This window comes from Oryctolagus cuniculus, chromosome 1 (assembly GCF_964237555.1).
Source record: "Oryctolagus cuniculus chromosome 1, mOryCun1.1, whole genome shotgun sequence".
NCBI classification, from domain to species: Eukaryota; Metazoa; Chordata; class Mammalia; order Lagomorpha; family Leporidae; genus Oryctolagus; species Oryctolagus cuniculus.
The window spans coordinates 235,007,718-235,024,078 of NC_091432.1; the positions used below are offsets into that span (position 1 = coordinate 235,007,718).

The window sequence follows — 16,361 nt, forward strand, 5'->3', positions numbered from 1 at the left end:
AATAAAAAAGGCAGGAAAAGAGGGACAAGGAACAGACGGCCCGAACAGGCAACAAGCAAGATGCAGCCTTGCGACTGATGAGCTAAACACTTCAGTGGAACAGCAAGACCTAACGCTGCACTGCCGGCAAGACACGTGTGCAGGACGTGAGATGCAGGCGGAGCGGAAGACAGACCCTAGGGGAGCAGTCGCCAGAAAGCCAGCGTGGCTGCACGCACATCAGACGATGCCCCCAACGGGGGAGGGAGCGGGCCATTCCCATCCGCTGGTTTCCTAAACCGCAGGATCATCTCATCGGGGGGACGTAAAGGCGCTTGGTGTGTGCGCCCCTCACCAGTTACGTGACACGAACGCAGGGAGACGGACAGATGCACACTCAGAGACCCTAACGCACCTCTGCCAGCAACTGAGACAGACAGCAGAGAGAAACCATGAAGGACGGAGATGTGGCCGCCACAAACATCCTGTCCTGTTATCTATAGTCCACCGTACTCACCAAGGCCAGAATACACACTCTTCTCAAGTGCACATGGAATTCACCAAGAGAAACGATATTCTGGGCCGTAAAAAAAGAAAGCACCAAAAAAAATCTCAAAGGATCAAGATTACGAGGGCATGCATCTTCCTTGAGCATGAAAGAATTAAACTAGAAATAAATAACAACGCAAAGCACCCTGGGAAACCTCCACATCCCTAGAGTCTGTGTGATCCGATTCCAAAGACCACAAGCAGCCAGGGTGGACGCTGAGGGCAGTGGGCTGAGCCCCACGCGGGCTACTCCACGCTTCCCACGCAGCAGGTGCTGCTTAAACGTTCGGGTCCCTGCCACCCACGTGGGAGACCTGGATGGGCTCCAGGCTCGTGGCTTCGGCTATTGTGGGCCTTTGGGGAGTGAACCAGAAGATGGAAAATTCTGTGTGTGTGTGTGTAACTCTTCCTTTCAAATCTTTAAAATCTTCAAAACACATCTTTAAAAAGCAAACAAGACGAGACCAGCCCTGCCCCGCGACTCTCTGCCCCTCCGGCTCTGAGCGAGGCACCACGGCTGTCAGGGCGCTGCCCGGGCTTCTAGTCGGAGGCCGCGGGTTCTGCATGCAGCGGCACTGCCACAGCTTGTCTGAGGAGTGCGCCGGGCAGCAGGGCCTGTGGCTGCCCCCAGTGCTCATGCCGCACCCGCGGCATCCGTGCTCGCTGAGGGGAGTGGAGTACAACCCAAGCAAGGACGCCACTGGGTGCACCTGCACTGCCGGCCGTTGTGGGGAGCAATCCGGACTAGACTGAGTTACTGGAATTAAGACTTGTTCTATGCATCTGCTCTCCCACAATATGGCGCTGGGAGAGAAGTAAACAGCTTCCGCACAGCTGCCTCCAGTTCAACCAATAAACTGTAGGACTTGCTCCTGATTGGAGGAGAGCAGCGTACTCGGCGTGTGGGCAGCCGAGTTAGGATTGGCGGAGGAGGACTATAAAGGAGGAGAGAGACGGCATGCACCAGGAACATCTATGGGGAACATCTAGCTGAGGGAACACCTGTGCAGCCCCCGAGACGAGCCGGCCGGCGGTGTGCCGCTCCCCTGCGGAAGTGGGGAATGTGGCCAGGGGGAACTGCCCTTCCACGGAGGTGGAAGGGATAGTAGCCAACCCGGGAAGAACCAGCAGCAAACCCGGGGAGGGCCGAGCAGACGAAAGAACAGCGCAGGGTCCTGTGTCGCTCCTCCACAAAGAGGGGGAGCGACATAATGGTGCCGTGACTCGGATAGGAAACCTAGGACGGATAGCAAACTTAGGAGGGAAGAAACGGGAAGAAGTGGGAAAATACCGGAGAGAGAGACTAGCAAAGAGCCTAGGTGCCGGAAGAAGCTATTGAAAGCCTAGGCAAGCCGGCGCCGTGGCTCAATAGGCTAATCCTCCACCTTGCGGCGCCGGCACACCGGGTTCTAGTCCCGGTTGGGGCGCCGGATTCTGTCCCGGTTGCCCCTCTTCCAGGCCAGCTCTCTGCTATGGCCAGGGAGTGCAGTGGAGGATGGCCCAGGTGCTTGGGCCCTGCACCCCATGGGAGACCAGGAAAAGCACCTGGCTCCTGGCTCCTGCCAGGATCAGCGCGGTGCGCCGGCTGCAGCGGCGGCCATTGGAGGGTGAACCAGCGGCAAAAGGAAGACCTTTCTCTCTCTGTCTCTCTCACTGTCCACTCTGCCTGTCAAAAAAAAAAAAAAAAAAAAAAGAAAGCCTAGGCATAGACTCGGATATGGACTGTGCGAAAGAAGTTAGGATTGAAAGCGAAAGTGAAAGCGAGAACAAACTCGGATGCGGACTGTGGGGAGAGGCCAGGAGAAATGAGGGAGGAATATCGTTGGAGGAAAGTTTGGGGAAACATACCGGGTAGAGAAAAGTGTTAGGGAAATTGAAGCCGCGGGGGGCAGGCCAAGGCGGAAACGGAAGCCACTTTGGGATTCTCAAGTTAGCCCGGGAATAGGGGGCGAAAAGTTGAAACCAGAAGCTGAAACGTGAGCCTGGTTGGGATCCGTCTGATTAGCCCGGGGAGCAAAGGACGGGAAGCCAAATCGTGGGGCGGAGACGTATGCTGGGTTGAATTCGCCAGGCTAGCCCGGGGAACTTAGATTGAATGCTAGTGGCGGACACGTAAGCTACGCTGTGTGACTCGCGGAGGCTGCCGCACGCAGACAGAGCGTGCGGGGCACAAGTAGATAGGGAACGGGGCTGGCGCGAGGCCGTGGTGCAGACGCGAAGGGCGTGGAGACCGCGGAGCGCGCGAAGCCAAGCCGCGCAAAGCCGAGGCGCGGGCTGAAGCGGCTCAGAGCCGGCGAGGCGCTGGGAAGCTGCGCGGAGCCGTGAAGCTGCCGGCAGGGCGAGGCGCCGGGAAGCTGCAGGGATAAGAGAAACAGAAGTTTAGAAGTAAAGTGAGAGAAATAGGAATGCTGGAAGATAGAAGTAAAATGGGAGAAATAGGAATGCCCGGAGATAGAGAAATAGAGAAATAGAAAGGCCTCCCCTCAACATGGCAATGAGAAAGCTTGGATTCGGTCTGCCTGATTAAGTGAGGCGATGAGCACCTGGGCGGCTAGCAGCTTATGCGCCGCAGGTCACCGAAGACAGGCACGAATTAACATCAGTAAGGCTTCCCCACAATGCAACAATTAGGAGGCTTGGATTCGGTCTGCCTGATTTAAGGCAGTAAGCACCAGCAAGCAGCTCGACCAAAGCATGAGCTGCAGGTCACTGAAGATAGGCACGAACCAACACTAATAAGTCTCCCCCACAATACGGCAATGAGAAGGCTTGGATTCGGTTTGCCTGATAGGTTTTGTAAGCACCTGCAGGCAGTTCTAGCAGAGTAGAGCATGCGCTGCAGGGCACCGAACACAGGCACGCATCAGCGCCTAAAAACCTCCTCACAACATGGCGAAGAGAGGACCCGGATTCGGTTTGCCTGATTGATAGGACTTGTAAGAGCCTGTGGCAACTCTAGCAAGTAGAGCAGAGTGTGTGCCGCGGGACACCGAAGACAGGCGCGTATCAACGCCAAAAAAATAAAAAGAAAGGGGGATCTGTGGGGAGCAATCCGGACTAGACTGAGTTACTGGAATTAAGACTTATTCTATGCATCTGCTCTCCCACAATATGGCGCTGGGAGAGAAGTAAACAGCTTCCGCACAGCTGCCTCCAGTTCAACCAATAAACTGTAGGACTTGCTCCTGATTGGAGGAGAGCAGCGTACTCGGCGTGTGGGCAGCCGAGTTAGGATTGGCGGAGGAGGACTATAAAGGAGGAGAGAGACGGCATGCACCAGGAACATCTATGGGGAACATCTAGCTGAGGGAACACCTGTGCAGCCCCCGAGACGAGCCGGCCGGCGGTGTGCCGCTCCCCTGCGGAAGTGGGGAATGTGGCCAGGGGGAACTGCCCTTCCACGGAGGTGGAAGGGATAGTAGCCAACCCGGGAAGAACCAGCAGCAAACCCGGGGAGGGCCGAGCAGACGAAAGAACAGCGCAGGGTCCTGTGTCGCTCCTCCACGAAGAGGGGGAGCGACAGGCCGTCACCTTCCAGAAGGTGCCCGTGACGTGCCCGCTGATTTCCAATGGTGGTCCTGGGATGAACTTGGTGGGTGTATGTGGGGCGGCCGCCCTGGTTTAGGGGCTCGGGGTCAGTGCCTGCGCTCCAGCCTCAGGGCGCGGCCCTGCCTCTTCCCAGCACCGGCTGACTCCTTGTCAAGTTGCCGTGCGTTTTTCGAGGCCAGCTTTGTGCATTTCCTGAGTCAGTCTCCTAACGCCCCACTAGCTAAAGTCCCATAATGGCTGCTTTGCTACAGAGCTAAAACCATGCTGAACCTCACTGTTTCATTTTGGGGACAAAAAACTAGGCAGGCAATTTCTTCTCCTCGCGATTTGGTGCACTGAAAACCATTTAAATTATATTAAAAAAGGGGGGCTGGCGCCGTGGCTCACTTGGCTAATCCTCCGCCTGCAGCGCCGGCATCCCACATGGGTGCCGGGATCTGGTCCTGGCTGCCCCTCTTCCAGGCCAGCTCTCTGCTGTGGCCCGGGAGGGCAGTGGAGGATGGCCCAGGTGCTTGGGCCCTGCACCCCATGGGAGACCAGGAAAAGCACCTGACAGCACCGGCCTTGGAGGCCATTTGGGGAGTGAACCAAAGGAGGGAAGACCTTTCTCTCTGTCTGTCTCTCTCTCACTGTCTATAACTCTACCTGTCAAATAAAATAAATAAATAAATAGATAATATATTTAAAAAAACTCATCTTGAATGAAAGTGTCTGCATAAACAAAGCCCCGCCCAGAGCGGTGACTCCCACCAAGTAGCACCAGGAGTTCGAGCCACCCCCAGCGGAGCGGCCACACGAAGTCACCCTCAACCACTGAGACTGAGCCTTCTTCCTCCTCTTCCTCCTCCACCTCTTCCTCCTCCCCCCCTTCCTCTTCTTTTTTAAGAGATGTGTTTACTTTACTTGAAAGTCAGTTATAGAGAGAGGGAGAGAAGGAGAGATAACTCCCACCCGCTGGTTCTCTCCCTAAATGGCCACAGCGGCCAGCACTGGGCCAGGCTGAAGCCAGGAGCCAGGAACTTCTTCCGGGTCTCCCGTGGGGGTGTGGGGGCCCACGGACGTGGGTCATCTGCTGCTGCTTTCCCAGGCACCTTAGTGGGGAGGGGATAGGAAGTGGGGCAGCCAAGACTCACAACAGGCACTCATATAGGATGCCGGTGTCACAGCGGCTTTTCCTGCTACATCAAAATGCCGGCCTCGCGCCTCATTCTTTACAAGTAAAATCAGCAGGAGAAGGAATTCTTTGAATAATCTGTTTTTAATCCATGCACGGGAAAGCATTTTCTACCCTCAAGTGCATACTTTTTTTCCATGCTAGTACAATTTGTAGCATAACTGTCCGGTCTCTATCTTCACCTTGCGGCTGATTCCGGGCCAGTCTGAGTGACTCTGGGATTTAGGAAGTTGGTGTAAATCTAACTGAAAAGCATTTTGTTCAACACTTGGTCCTTCCGAGGTCGTGTGCATCCACATTTGTGTTTGTGTGTGCACAAGGGCCTCCAGAAGTTTGTGCAAATGGAATTAAGAGGTTTATTTTGTTGCAAAAACTCTGGAAATCCGTAACACACGTTGTCATTCCTGCACGTCTGCGGCAGCTGGAATTGCACGCCTGAGGGCAGGCATTCAGCCGAGCACCCAGGTCCCTGACCTCAATCCCTGGCTCTGGCCTCCGACGTCAGCTTCTTGCTAACGCGGACCCTGGGAGGCAGCAGGTGACAGACCGGGCCGGAGTCCCCAGCCCCCAGCTTTGGCCCAATAAAGAAACAAACAAATCCAGGTGGGAGTTTACTCTGATGTGTACAGTGAAAAAAAAACTGCTTGTGGACTTCAGCACTGTTTTTGCATCAAAAGAAACTCACACGGTGACTCCCCCTGGGCACACGCTTCGCCGAGTGACCTCCCGCGTGTCTGTCTGTCGCTGTCTGTGTGGCCGGGGGCTTACACACTCACACTCGCCCTGCAGGGCCGGGTACACGAGCAGAGGCTGTGCACCCCTCCGCCCCGCACTGTGGATCAGCCCCAGTGTCTTCCTCCTTCTGGGCTTGATCCTCCTGAACGCAGGCCAGCAGCCGAGTCTGCCCGGGACCTGGCGAGCTGATCTCAATGTTTCCTCTCCTGCTGGTGAAATATTTATGGAAGCTGCGGAGTGAGGAGCCGGCCTCTGGCTCAGAGACCGCTTGCCTGTAAACACACGGACCCGGGGCTGGGAGCCGAGCGAGACCGGAGGGAACGAGCAGCCACCAGCGGCTCCGCTTCATGCAGGAGCTGGGGCTCCCGGGGGCGGCCCGGGCTGCATCAGGTGTCTCTGGTGACGGCACACAAAAAGCCCTGCTCCTCGGCTATAACCCGACGATGTCGAGAAAGCACCGCGGCTCCTTGGGCTGCCGCCGCGTCTGCATCGGCTCACGTGTTTATGGCAACTTTCCCCTACAGGAGGGGAGCATCCTACGCCCGCGGGGAAGCGCTGACTGCAAATTGTTGAGAGCAGAGCGCAAGCAGCAGCGGTGGTCTGGAGCCCTCCTGCCCACCGGGCCCTGGGCCCACCCCGCGGGAGGGAGGAGGCAGGGCGGCTTGCGGGGACTCACCATTGACAAGGCCGTATTTCTGGGCCAGGAGGGCGGCCTGCAGGCTCTTCCCGCTGCCCAGGGGCCCGCACAGCAGCACTCTCGGGGTGAACGGGGCGTTGGATCGATGGTGGGTTTGGACATAGGTCAGAGCTGGAAAGAGAGCATAGGAGGATCATAGACCCAGGCCCTAAGGGACGGGAAAGTGGCTTCCAACACCTGCTCCCGCAGGGCGGGGACTGTTTGCCTCTGACAGCACCATGGAGACCCCCTGAGAAGCAGCCAAGGGCAAAGCTGCAGGGGAGGGAATCAGGGGTCAGGGCAGGGCAGGGGTCAGGGCAGGGACAGGGGCAGGGGCAGGGACAGGGGCAGGGACAGGGGCAGGGTCAGGGACAGGGGCAGGGACAGGGGCAGGGGCAGGGATGGGGCAGGGGCAGGGGCAGGGACAGGGACAGGGGAAGGGGCAGGGGCAGAGGCAGGGACAGGGGCAGGGACAGGGGCAGGGACAGGGACAGGGGAAGGGGCAGGGGCAGGGACATCCAAGAGGGGTCCTAGGACACAGCACACTGCCCTCCAGGTAGCCGGGCCGGGTGGGCCAGGGTTGGGAGCTGGCACTGTTGGGTCTGCGAGGTTTCCAAACTGATGCAGGCTGGGAGCAGGTCTGGGAGCAGGCGGGCTTGTGCGGGAGTGCCCTCACGTCGGGCACCCGCTCTGATGGCTGCACCAGGCCGCAAGGGGTCCGGCGCAGGGAGTCGGGGGAGAGCCCTGTGTGCAGCCGCACTCCTCGTTGTGGGTCTCACAGGAGGCACTGATCAAACAGGCCACAGGAGCGGGCAGACGGCGCGGCGCGGCCCTGGCCTGCGGGGGCTCCGTGGCATTGGGTGAACAAAGAACTGGAGAGGCACAGGTGACCACCTCCAGCGGCCAGGTGACCCACCCGTGGGGGGAACTGGATGCCACGAAGTCACGGGGAGAAGCTGCTGACCATCAAGCCGGGCTGCCTCCCAGCTGAGCTCAGGAGAGAGGCTGCGAGAACAGGCCAGTGAGTGCAGAGAAAGGCACTGTGGGTACCTGGGCCAGGGAGGCGCCTGCCCGTGGGGCCAGGGAGCCGGGCCTTGCAAACGGGATGCCCTTCCTCCGGCCTCACCTCCTGCCAAGGCCCTGGACCAGCCTGTGCCGGCCACAGGTGGCCCGCCCCTTCCTGCTGACCCGCCTTGCCAGTGGCCTCCAAGGGATCCTGCCCCAGGCTGGGGCCAGTCAACAGCCTCCTGCCAAGAATGCTCCACAGGTGTGGCATGGTTCCTCAGCCCGGGCGACACCGGTGTTTGGGCCCAGGCGCCTCCTGGCTGTGGGGCTGCCCCGTGATTTGCAGGGTGTTGAGAAGCCCCCTGGCTGTCCCACTGTTTGCCAGTGGCAGACCCCAAGTTGTGACAACCACAAACTGTCTGCAGACTTTGCCAAGTGCTGCCTGGGTGGGAGAGGGGGCAGACTTGCTCCCAACCTAGAGGCCCTGGGGTAGGTCCCAGTTTGTGGACAGTCTGAACTCTGGAATCTCTGTAGGATTATCTACTTGGAAGGGTTGTTGGAGACACTATAGGAACTTCTTTCATAGAACTAAAAGGCACAGGCAAGTTAAAATGGTTTGCCAAGCTGTGATACCACCATCACCATCACCATCATCACGTATCGATTACTACGCGAAACAGTCTACGTCGTGGCAGGCGCCATGGCACAGAAGGTGAGGCCACCGCCTGCAGCGCTGGCATCCCATATGGGTGCCGGTTCGAGTCCCAGCTGCTCCACTTCTGATCCAGCTCCCTGCTGATGACCCGGGAAAGCAGTGGAAGATGCCCAGTGCTTGGGCCCCTGCACCCGCGTGGGAGACCTGGAGGAAGCTCCTGGCTCCCGGCTTTGGACAGGCATAACTCTGGCTGTTGAGGCCGTTTAGGGAGTAAATCAGCAGATGGAAGACCTCTCTCTCTCTCTCTCTCTCTCTCTGCCTCTGCCTCTGCCTCTCTGTAACTCTGCCTTTCAAATAATAAATAAATAAATCTTTAAAAGAAAAAAACAATCCCGTGAGAGGTGCGCTAATCTTGTCCATTTTCCAGATGTGTCCATGAGGCTCAGAGACGTGGCAGGGCCGGGTCAGCCTCCCTCACCCACTGTCCTGGGTAGCAGCGCCCGGGGAGGGCGGCCCTGAGGAAGCAAGAGGGGCCCAGCAAAGCTCCTTCAGTCTCGGACCCTCCGTGATCCAGCGCATCTGAAAGCAGGCAGCCTGCTTACAAATGATGCTTAATTTACAGTAAATAACCAAGTTAATTAGAAGTAATGATCCCCCAGGCAGTGTCAACATCTAATTATTCTTTTTAGAAATCTGCGCTTGGTGGATGCACTGCACAGAGATTAAAAAAACAACACAGGGAGAATTTTGCATCCCAATTTTCAATTTATCTCTCTGCATTATTAATTAATAATAATTAATATTCAGACACTCACATTTTTATTTACAATTCCAGGCATGAATTCTTTATGAACGATCATATGAACTTTTAAATTTAATTAAGTGATTTGGAAGTAATTAATGTGTGAATTCAGAATCATGGCAGAAGATAAATGTTGTTGATCGTGGGAGCAGGGTTTGCTACTAAAACCCTTCCCAGACGCAGTCGCGGGAGCGGGGAGGTCGCCGAGCCTGGGTGCGGGGGTGCGGGCGGTGCCGCCTGCCGGCAGAAGGCCGATCAGGCCACCAGGCTTCTACGGGGAGGGGTGGGGGCAGCTGGGAGCCCCCGCCCCAACAAAACAAAGCTCTTCTATGGGGAAAAGGGCCCTGCCGGCTGCAGGGCGGCGGCGGGCTGACCGGTTCAGTAGCCTGCACGGCAAGTTGTCTACACAGACTTAGCAAGCGCAGCGCTCTGGGGTGGAATCACTCAGGCATCCGCCGGGCACCCGCTCCGGGCTCGCGGCAGCCATGGCAGCCACACCAGGCTGGTGGGTCTCGCTGAGTCCTTGCCTACACGGGGAGGAAGGCACAGCTTTGCTCCCATTTTAGGGATGGCAACACTGACTCTGAGGGGTTAAGGGAGCTGCCTCAGGCGCACAGCTGCTGTGTGACGGGGCTGGGGCTCAGCACAGGTCACCCAGCTCCAGTTCTCGGTGCAATGCCCTCCCCCCCCCCCCCCCCCGCCTCGCACAGCGGCTTCGGCCGACTTCCGCCAAGCGGCTGTGAGCTGTAGCCGCGGCTGTGGACACCGGGCTGGGTCTGCCTGGCCCTGCTCTGCAGGGTCCACCACGTCGGGCAGGGTCTGCCTGCTGCTTTCTTGCTTTCGTCCCAGTCTTCATCGTTATGTGTTCTCCTTCCCTGTCCCTCAAGGCCAAGCCTGAACTTGTGGACGCGTCCCTCCCACCCCAGCCCTGCCTGCCCTCCTCCCACCCCACCCCCTGCCTCCCCTCCTCCCACCCCATCCCCTGCCTCCCCTCCTCCCACCCCATCCCCTGCCTGCCCTCCCACCCCACCCCCTGCCTGCCCTCCTCCCATCCCCTCAAGCCAGGGTGGGCTGCAGGAGAGGCCACATCCCGGCTCTCCCAGGATGCCTCTCCGGGATGCCGCCAGCCTTCCTTCCTGGGTGGAGAATGAGTCAGCGCCCGGGATCCCGGCGCACCCTGGGCCTGCGCCACCGCCAGACCGAAGCTGCGGGGGGAGGGGTGGACGTGCACCGTGGGGCTCACCCTGGTAGAAGATGTCCACACACGGCTGGTCGGCGCTGATGGCCTTCAGGATTCCGGGGTAGGAGGGCAGGATCCGGATGACGTTCCTGTGGTACTCCAGCAGCTTCCGAGCCGTCTCCAGCTCCGAGATGCCCTCTGGTATCACCAGGCGGTTCTGCGTCTCGGGTTCGGGGGGCCAGTCGAAGGTGGTGTGGTAGATCTCTGCAGAGAGCGGCACGCGGTGAGAGTCAGCCGGCCGTGGAGACACGGCGCCCGGCGGGGGCTAGGACCAGCAGTGCCAGGGCTTCCATCCTGGGCCTGCTCTGACTACCCTATTGCTGTAGTAACGATAGCACACCGCTGTAGTAGCAGCAGCACACCACTGTAGTGACAGCAGCACATCACTATAGTAACGATAGCACACCGCTGTAGTAACAATAGCACACCACTGTAGTAACAACAGCACACCACTGTAGTAACGATAGCACACCGCTGTAGTAACGATAGCACACCACTGTAGTAACAACAGCACACCGCTGTAGTAACAGCAGCACACCGCTGTAGTAACAGTAACATACTACTATAGTAACAGCAGCACACCACTGTAGTAACAGTAGCACACTACTGTAGTAACAACAGCACACTACTGTAGTAACAGCAGCACACCACTGTAGTAACAGTAGCACACTACTGTAGTAACAACAGCACTCTACTGTAGTAACAGCATCACACCGCTGTAGTAACAGTAGCACACTATTGTAGTAACAGTAGCACACCGCTGTAGTAACAACAGCACACTGCTGTAGTAACAGCAGCACACCGCTGCAGTAACAATAGCACACCACTGTAGTAACAATAGCACACCACTGTAGTAACAGCAGCACACTACTGTAGTAACAACAGCACACCGCAGCAGTAACAGCAGCACGCTGCTGTAGTAACAACAGCACACCACTGCAGTAACAGCAGCACACCACTGTAGTAACAGTAGCATACTGCTGTAGTAACAGCAGCACACTGCTGTAGTAACAGTAACATACTACTATAGTAACAGCAGCACACTGCTGTAGTAACAGTAACATACTACTATAGTAACAGCAGCACACTACTGTAGTAACAACAGCACATCACTGCAGTAACAGCAGCACACCGCTGTAGTAACAGTAACACACTACTATAGTAGCAGCAGCACACCGCTGTAGTAACAACAGCATACTACTGTAGTAACAGCAGCACACCGCTGTAGTAACAGTAACATACTACTATAGTAACAGCAGCACACCACTGTAGTAACAGTAGCACACTACTGTAGTAACAACAGCACACTACTGTAGTAACAGCAGCACACCACTGTAGTAACAGTAGCACACCGCTGTAGTAACAGTAACATACTACTATAGTAACAGCAGCACACCACTGTAGTAACAGTAGCACACTACTGTAGTAACAACAGCACACTACTGTAGTAACAGCAGCACACCACTGTAGTAACAGTAGCACACTACTGTAGTAACAACAGCACACTACTGTAGTAACAGCAGCACACCACTGTAGTAACAGTAGCACACCGCTGTAGTAACAGTAACATACTACTATAGTAACAGCAGCACACCACTGTAGTAACAGTAGCACACTACTGTAGTAACAACAGCACACTACTGTAGTAACAGCATCACACCGCTGTAGTAACAGTAGCACACTATTGTAGTAACAGTAGCACACCGCTGTAGTAACAGTAGCACACTACTATAGTAACAGCAGCACACCGCTGTAGTAACAGCAGCACACCGCTGTAGTAACAGTAACATGCTACTATAGTAACAGTAGCACACTACTATAGTAACAGCAGCACACCGCTGTAGTAACAGTAACATACTACTATAGTAACAGCAGCACACTGCTGTAGTAACAATAGCATGCTGTAGTAACAGCAGCACACTGCTGTAGTAATGGTAACATACTACTATAGTAACAGCAGCACACCGCTGTAGTAACAGCAGCACACCGCTGTAGTAACAGCAGCGCACCAGTGGCAATGACTTGCTGTTGCGGTGACTACAACATGCTGCTGCAGAATACCACAGTGACAATCCCACGACTGCAGAACGCAGCAACAGTAACACTGACAGCAGTGACCTCGGCCAAGCTGCGGGCAGCAGGCTCCTGACACGCGGCCCTGCACAGCCGCCCTGCGTCCTCACAGCCACGCGTCCCGGCCTTCTCACTCCCAAGTGCCGGCTCTCTTCTGCGCACGTGACCAAGGATGCGGGTCACGGTCTCCCTCAAGGAGGTGGAGACACACCCTGGGGCCGTGTGCACGGCCCCGAGCCAGGACACAGCCTCAGCAAAGCCCAGGCACCGGGAGTGACCCCCCACTCCAGCCTGGCTCTGCAGGAGCAAGGCCCCTCCGTGGTGGAAACAGGCCCTCGCCGCCACATCTGCTCAAACTGATGGACGCCTCCAGTGTCTTCCACTCAACAGCCAGCCTGCGGCACGCGAGCCTGGGTGTGCCTGAGCACGGGGCAGGGGGAGGCATGGGAACCGTATGAGCACCCCCTCTGAAACCCCTGGGGCGGGCAGGGGTGGGAGACAGCTGTGCCTCCAGTCTGAGGGTGGGTGGGGCGGAGGTGGGAGACGGCTGTACCTTCAGTCTGAGTATCAGTGGGGTGGGGGTTGAGGCTGGGGTAGGGTAGGGGCCATATCAGCACCCCCTCTGAAACCCCTGGGGCGGGCAGGGGTGGGAGACGGCTGTACCTCCAGTCTGAGTGTCAGTGGGGTGGGGGTTGAGGCTGGGGTGGGGTAGGGGCCATATCAGCACCCCCTCTGAAACCCCTGGGGCGGGCAGGGGTGGGAGACGGCTGTACCTCCAGTCTGAGGGTCGATCCTCTTCCCCAGGTTTCTCTCTATCAGGACCATGTCCGGCGCGTTCAGCACGACTGGGCAGAGAGGAAAAAGAGCAGACTAGACCTGGTGGGCTGTCTGGTGACATCACAACAACCGCCACCCCCTCCCCGGGAACTCCCCACGCCCTGGGTCCCAGGCCTGGGAACGGCTGCCACGGGGCGTCCCCATGGCTGATGGCCTTCGCCGTCCCGAACAGCCCCGGGAAGACCGCCACACTTGCGACACACGTCACCAGGGAGCATCTCGGATGCTCGGGACAAGGAACCGCCGGGGCGCGACCAAAACCCCACTGTCTGGAGGAAAAGCTGACACTTCCAGCTTTGCGAGGGACGTGGCGGGGCTGCCCTTGTCCTCGGCAGGTCCTGGGCCCAGCAGCCCTCCTCTGGGAGGGAGCCGGGGGCTCGGAGCAGGTGCCCCCGCCCGCCCTCGGGGCCCCGGGAGCCACTCACTGACGTGTCTGGGGGCGAGGCCCAGCGTCTGCATCATCAGCACCTGCTCTCGCGACTCCGGGAGGCCGTCCAGGACCCAGCCCTGGTGGGGGACGGGGGAGGCGCTCAGCTGGGCTCTCAGATATTGTCTTTAGAAGAATGCAACAGCTGTACCGAAAGACTGCGACTCTCACGGCCAGGAAAAGAGTTTCCTGACCTCCACACCGACGTTCTGTAACCACCGCCTCACGACAGTGTCGTCCCTCCCCATCTTACGCTCACAATGAGAACCACAGCACACATTTGATGTCCGCATTTTCTCCACCCAACATTGTGGCTGCCACGTGCGTCTTTGCCCAGGTCCACGGCTAGGTAACGCCCCACCACGTGAGTGTGCCACTCAGCCACGTCCCACGGCTGCTGACAACTGTCACTGCTGGGGGCCAGCGCTGTGGTGCAGCAGGTTAAAGCCCTGGCATGAGGCACTGGCATCCCATATCGGTGCCGGTTCTAGTCTCGGCTGCCCCTCTTCCAATCCAGCTCTCTGCTGTGGCCTGGGAAAGCAGTGGAAGATGGCCCAAGTCCTTGGGCCCCTGCACCACGTGGGAGACCTGGAAGAAGCTCCTGGCTCCTGGCTTCAGATCGGCACAGCTCCGGCCATTGTGGCCATTTGGGGAGTGAACTAGCGGATGGAAGACTCTCTCTCTCTCTCTCTCTCTCTCTCTCTCTGTAACTCTGTCTTTCAAATAAATAAAATAAATGTTTTTTAAAAAATTGTCACTGCCGTAAGTAACAGCATGACGGGCATCTTCAGCGTACAGCTCCTTCCACGTGTTGCTTTGTTTCCTCAAGACGGTTTCTTAGATCTGGGATCCCTGGGACAAGGAATCACCAGGATCAAAACCAAATCCCGGTTTTCAAGCAAGTGCTGGATGACGCATTAGACCTGGGCTCAGGTTTCTGGTCTGGAGTCAACCCACAGCAGGGCTGAAGCCCCTTCTCAGCACAGCCAGGGCACTGGTTTAGCTTTATCAATTAACTCTTCCAATATTAAAAAAAAGTATTTATTTAATTTGAGAGAGAGAGAGAGAGAGAGATCTCACCCACTGGTTCACTCCCCCAATGCCCACAGCAGCGAGGCTCAGCCAGACTGAAGCCAGGAGCCTGAAACTCCATCTGGATCCCCACGGGGGTGGCAGGGGCCCAAGGACTTGAGCCATTACCTGCTGCCTCCCAGGAGTGCATTAGCCAGAAGTGAGAACTGGGAGCGAAGCTGGACCCCAGTGGGGTGTGGGTGACCCAAGCAGTGGGTACAACCACTGCACCAAACACGCACCCCACTATTCACTCTGTAAACATGACAGTAATACAGGATCGCTGCACGCCCCACGAAGACACCAGGAAGCGGAGGTGATGAGTCAGGCTCCCGATGCCCCACCGTCCTCAGCGGCCCACTGTCAGCGCCCTGCTGGGCCTCCTTCTGGGCAGCACAGACACGGGTTCCGGGGGCAGGGGAGGCGGGAGGATCCCTGCACGTCCTCCTTCGTCATCCGTTCTTCCACGTAGCTACAGTGCTCCGTGAACAGCCACAAGGCGCTGCTCTCCCGGGAGTTTGCACAGCTGCCCGGGGTTGTGTGCAGTGACCTGCTGGACGTTAACCCCGTCCTGTTGCTCATTTAGTTTGATTTCAGTTTTTCCCATTAGAAAAAAAATGCTGTACATTTTGGATATCCTTAAGCTGCAGCTCTGAAGCCGATGCCTTCTCCCGGTTCTCAACACATCTCGTGTGAGCTCCCCAGAACTGCCCGGCCAGTTTATGGCTCCGTGTGGAGCACCTCCTTGGGGAGGTAGCTGTCCATCTCCCCTCTAATTTGTATCTTCGGTCACTCCCGTCTTCACTGGCTCTCTGAACGCTTCCTGTGCCTCAGGGTCTGGTCTTGCTGTCTGGCCACTTTCCCCTGGGAGCTTCATCCTTTTACTTAGTCACAGCAACTCTTTTTTTTTTTTTTTTTTTTTTTTTTTTTTTTTTTGACAGGCAGAGTGGACAGTGAGAGAGAGAGACACAGAGAAAGGTCTTCCTTTGCCGTTGGTTCACCCTCCAATGGCCGCCGTGGCCGGTGCGCTGCGGCCGGCGCACCGCGCTGATCCGATGGCAGGAGCCAGGAGCCAGGTGCTTTTCCTGGTCTCCCATGGGGTGCAGGGCCCAAGCACCTGGGCCATCCTCCACTGCACTCCCTGGCCACAGCAGAGGGCTGGCCTGGAAGAGGGGCAACCGGGACAGAATCCGGCGCCCCGACCGGGACTAGAACCCGGTGTGCCGGCGCCGCTAGGCGGAGGATTAGCCTAGTGAGCCGCGGCGCCGGCTATCACAGCAACTCTTTACATACTAAGAATACGAACAGGCAACTGTGGCAACACTACCACGAGACCCCTTGAGGTCGACAGTGGCACCGTGTTTTCTGATGGCTGTGTGTGGCCCTCTAATTGGGGTCTGGTAGTGTTTCTGACACACCAGTTCTGGTTCATGTCTGTCACCACTTTCCTCTTGGGGTTCTGGTGCTGCATGGATGCACCAAAAAGCCTTTCCCACCACAGAAGCTGACAAACATTCACTGTGTAGTTTGAAATTTTTACTTTAAAAAAAAAAAGACTATTTATTTGAAGAGAAGAAAGAGAGAGAGAG

At 57.1% G+C, this 16,361-nt stretch overlaps 1 protein-coding gene across 12 annotated transcripts in view; it reads right to left on the minus strand.

Moving 5' to 3' along the window:
• The window catches only part of AK8 (adenylate kinase 8), a 134,433-nt gene that overhangs the window by 85,087 nt on the left and 32,985 nt on the right, over positions 1 to 16,361 (minus strand). For all 12 annotated transcript variants that reach the window (XM_051835365.2, XM_051835363.2, XM_051835370.2 and 9 more), the window contains 4 exons: positions 13,700 to 13,781; positions 13,211 to 13,282; positions 10,368 to 10,568; positions 6,663 to 6,794 (listed from right to left, as the gene is read on the minus strand). In XM_051835365.2, coding sequence (XP_051691325.2) covers positions 6,663 to 6,794; positions 10,368 to 10,568; positions 13,211 to 13,282; positions 13,700 to 13,781 — 487 coding nt within the window. The remainder of the gene's footprint in view (positions 1 to 6,662; positions 6,795 to 10,367; positions 10,569 to 13,210; positions 13,283 to 13,699; positions 13,782 to 16,361) is intronic.